Below are 3153 nucleotides of genomic sequence, written 5' to 3'. Positions count from 1 at the left end.
CATTTCCAACATAAGGTGTTTCACCCTGGAATGTATTTGAATCTTAGGAGAGGGCAACATGAGGAATTTGGGGGAAAATAACCTAAATTTCTGAAAATTTTAAGTCAAAATGTTCATTTATTTAGAAAATTTAAATGTAATATAAAGAGTATAGGATATTTATATTTGTGAAAAGGAACATGTCTTTTTGTTGTTTTCTTCTTTTTCTTTTCTTCTTTCTCTCTCTCTCTTTTTTTTTAAGATTGAGAAACACTGCTCTAACCTGCCTCTCTAATTCATAATGAATAGAAGAAAGCATGGAAGAGTAGTCAGCCAGAAGGGAATAAAAGCTCAAATTCAGTACCTGATGCAGTAGTTTAATAGATTTCTTTCCTTCACTATGCCTCAGTTTCCCCTCTATAGCTAAGGGAAAGTAAACTTTCCAAAAGGAAATGAATGCATTACCTATAGTAGCCAAATTATGGAAACAGCCCATGTGTCCACCGACTGATGAATGGATAAAGAAGATGTGGGGTATGTATGTATGTTTATACAAGGAATATTACTCGCCATAAAAAGAATGAAATCTTGCCATTTGCAACAACATGGTTGAAGCTAGAGTATGCTGCTTAATGAAATAAGTCAGTCAGAGAAAGACAAATAGCATATCATGTCACTCATATGTGGAATTTAAGAAACAAAACAAACCAGCAAAGGGAAAAAAGGGAGAGAGAGAAGCAATCCAAAAAACAGGCTCTTAACTATAGAGAACAAACTGAGGGTTACCAGAGGGGAGGAAGAGTGTGAGGGATGGGTGAAATAGGTGATGGAGATTAAGGAGTGTACTTGTGATGAGCACCAGGTGATGTATGGAAGTGTTGAATCACTATATTGTATACCCGAAACTAATTTGTACTGTATGTTAACTAACTGGAATTTAAATAAAAACTTTAAAAAATAAAAATAAAAGAGTCAAAAGGGCATGCCTTTAAAATTTGGACATACTAGGAAACTTATGTAAAGCCTGTTTGCAATGAGCAATCAATGAAACAAAATGTTTTATAAGTCTGTTTGCAAAAACAAAAACAAAAACAAGAAAAACTTGTACATTTCCTAAGTAGATTTCAACTTTTCCCTTTTAAGCAAAAATAAAACTTACAGTATAAAGATGAGTTTAAAATCAAGAATTATGTTGCACAATACATAAGGGATTTTTGGAGCTTTTAGAAAAGGTTTTTAAATGTTTCATTATGGCATAATGAAAATATTAACTTAACGAAAAAAATCTGCGTTCAAAATCCAACTTAAATTTCCACTGCTTGCCAAGATAAAGTAAGCCAACTACAATCTATCTCTCCCAGTGATTATGGACCACTTAAATAATACCATTGACCAACTGGACATTTAAGGAAACTCTAATAACAACAGAACATATATTTTTTTTTCAAGTATTCCTGGAAATTCGTCATGATTAGGTCATATCCTGGGCCATAATGCAAATCATAACAAAGTTAAAATAATTGAACAAAATAATTTGTTCTCAGATCAAAAGGAATTAAATTAGAAATAAATAACTTTCTGGAAAATCCCAATTGTTTGAAAATTAAATGGCATACTTCTAAATAATCCATGGGTCAAAGAGGAAGTCTCAAAGGAAATTGAAAATTATTTTGAACTGATTGAAAATGAAGACACAACATACCAAAATTTATAGGAAGTAACTACTGTAGGGCTTAGAAGAAAATTTATAGCATTAAATGGTTATGCTAGACAATAAAAAGGATCTCAAACCAATAAGCTAAGTTTCAATATTAAAATACTAGAAAAAAGCAAATTAAACTCAAAGCAAGCAAAAAAGTAAATGATAAATGTAATAAATGTAAGAGTATAAATCAGTAAAATTGAAATAAGTAGAGGAAATCAAGGTAACAAAAAGTTTATTCTTTGAAAAATCAATAAAATTGATAAACCTCCACCTAGATTAATCAAGAAAAAATTGAAGACTATAGACCTTGTAGACATTAAAAGGATAGTAAGAGAATCCTACGAACACCTCAATGCCCATAAATTCCACAAGTCAGATGAGTCGGACTAACTCTTTTTTTCCCCCAGGCAAAGAACTTTATTAATCTCGTTTCAACTTTTATTCCCAGGATTCTTCAGCTTAATTAGCTGCAAAGAATGAATTGTGTATAAGTAAAAACTGAAAAGAGCTGCAGTGTCCAAGGGGCTTGGGCTTAAAAATATTAGAGATCTAGATTTTTTCAGATCCATCAGCAGAATTTTAAAAAGCAGTCATAATATAAAATAGCAGCTCCCAGTTACTTCTTCAGGTTTTATCTTCTTCAGAAGTTAACTCATTCAGTTTATTTCATTCTCGGACGCTTCCTCGAATTTCTCCACAAGATCTGGAACTTCATCATCATCATCCTCTCTGGTAGCAAGTGGTGCTTTTCCATCCACAGATTGTGTGGGAGTCTTTTTAAAATAGACTGCACCAAGTGGATAGCATTTCTGTCAGCTACTCTGTCTCAGCACGGTCTGTAATGGTGAACGTGTTCACTGTCAGCGATGCCTGAACTTTAGGGTTGTTAAAATGGATCACTGTTCCTTGGTTTGTGAACATACTCACTTCTTCAATACCAGAGATATTGTTTACCCCTAACTTCTTTAAGGGGAACTGAAGTTTTTTATGATCTGCTGTAGCCATTCTATGAACCATGTTCTTTTGGTGAGCAGTTCCTCTCCCACCAATGTGCATGTGTGCTTGCAGTTTGGGGAGTTTCTCTTGGTTCATGATAGTTTCTTTCATCTTGGAACAGAAATGGGACCATGGGGGGAATAGGGTTGGTGCTCAGGGAGTCTCGGGGGACCAGCTGAGATTAGATGCACACACGCGGGATGCAAGATGGCGGACTAACTCTTTAAAGAGATGAACTGCCAAACCTCAAGGAGAGAGGAGAGAGAGACAGAAAGAGAGGAAGGAAGGAAGGAAGGAAGGAAGGAAGGAAGGAAGGAAGGAAGGAAGGAAGGAAGGAATGCAGGCAGGCTGGTTAACTTAAATTTTCCTCTATCTATAAAGGAATTGAATTTTACTCATAAACTTTCCCAAAATGGAAAATTCTAGGCCCAGATAGTTCCATTGGTCATTTCTGCCAAACATTTAAGAAAGAA

At 34.6% G+C, this 3153-nt stretch overlaps 1 protein-coding gene across 1 annotated transcript; it reads right to left on the bottom strand.

The window, feature by feature from the left end:
• Positions 1-2340: 2340 nt before the first annotated feature.
• Positions 2341-2791, bottom strand: LOC113269735 (transcription factor BTF3-like). Its single transcript, XM_048219093.1, is given in 2 exon segments — positions 2341-2485; positions 2487-2791. Coding segments are annotated over 2 exon segments (450 nt in total).
• Between the last annotated feature and the right edge of the window lie 362 nt (positions 2792-3153).

This window comes from Ursus arctos, unplaced genomic scaffold (genome assembly GCF_023065955.2).
Source record: "Ursus arctos isolate Adak ecotype North America unplaced genomic scaffold, UrsArc2.0 scaffold_36, whole genome shotgun sequence".
In the NCBI taxonomy this organism is placed as follows: Eukaryota; Metazoa; Chordata; class Mammalia; order Carnivora; family Ursidae; genus Ursus; species Ursus arctos.
This window is presented reverse-complemented; position numbering and strand designations above follow the sequence as displayed.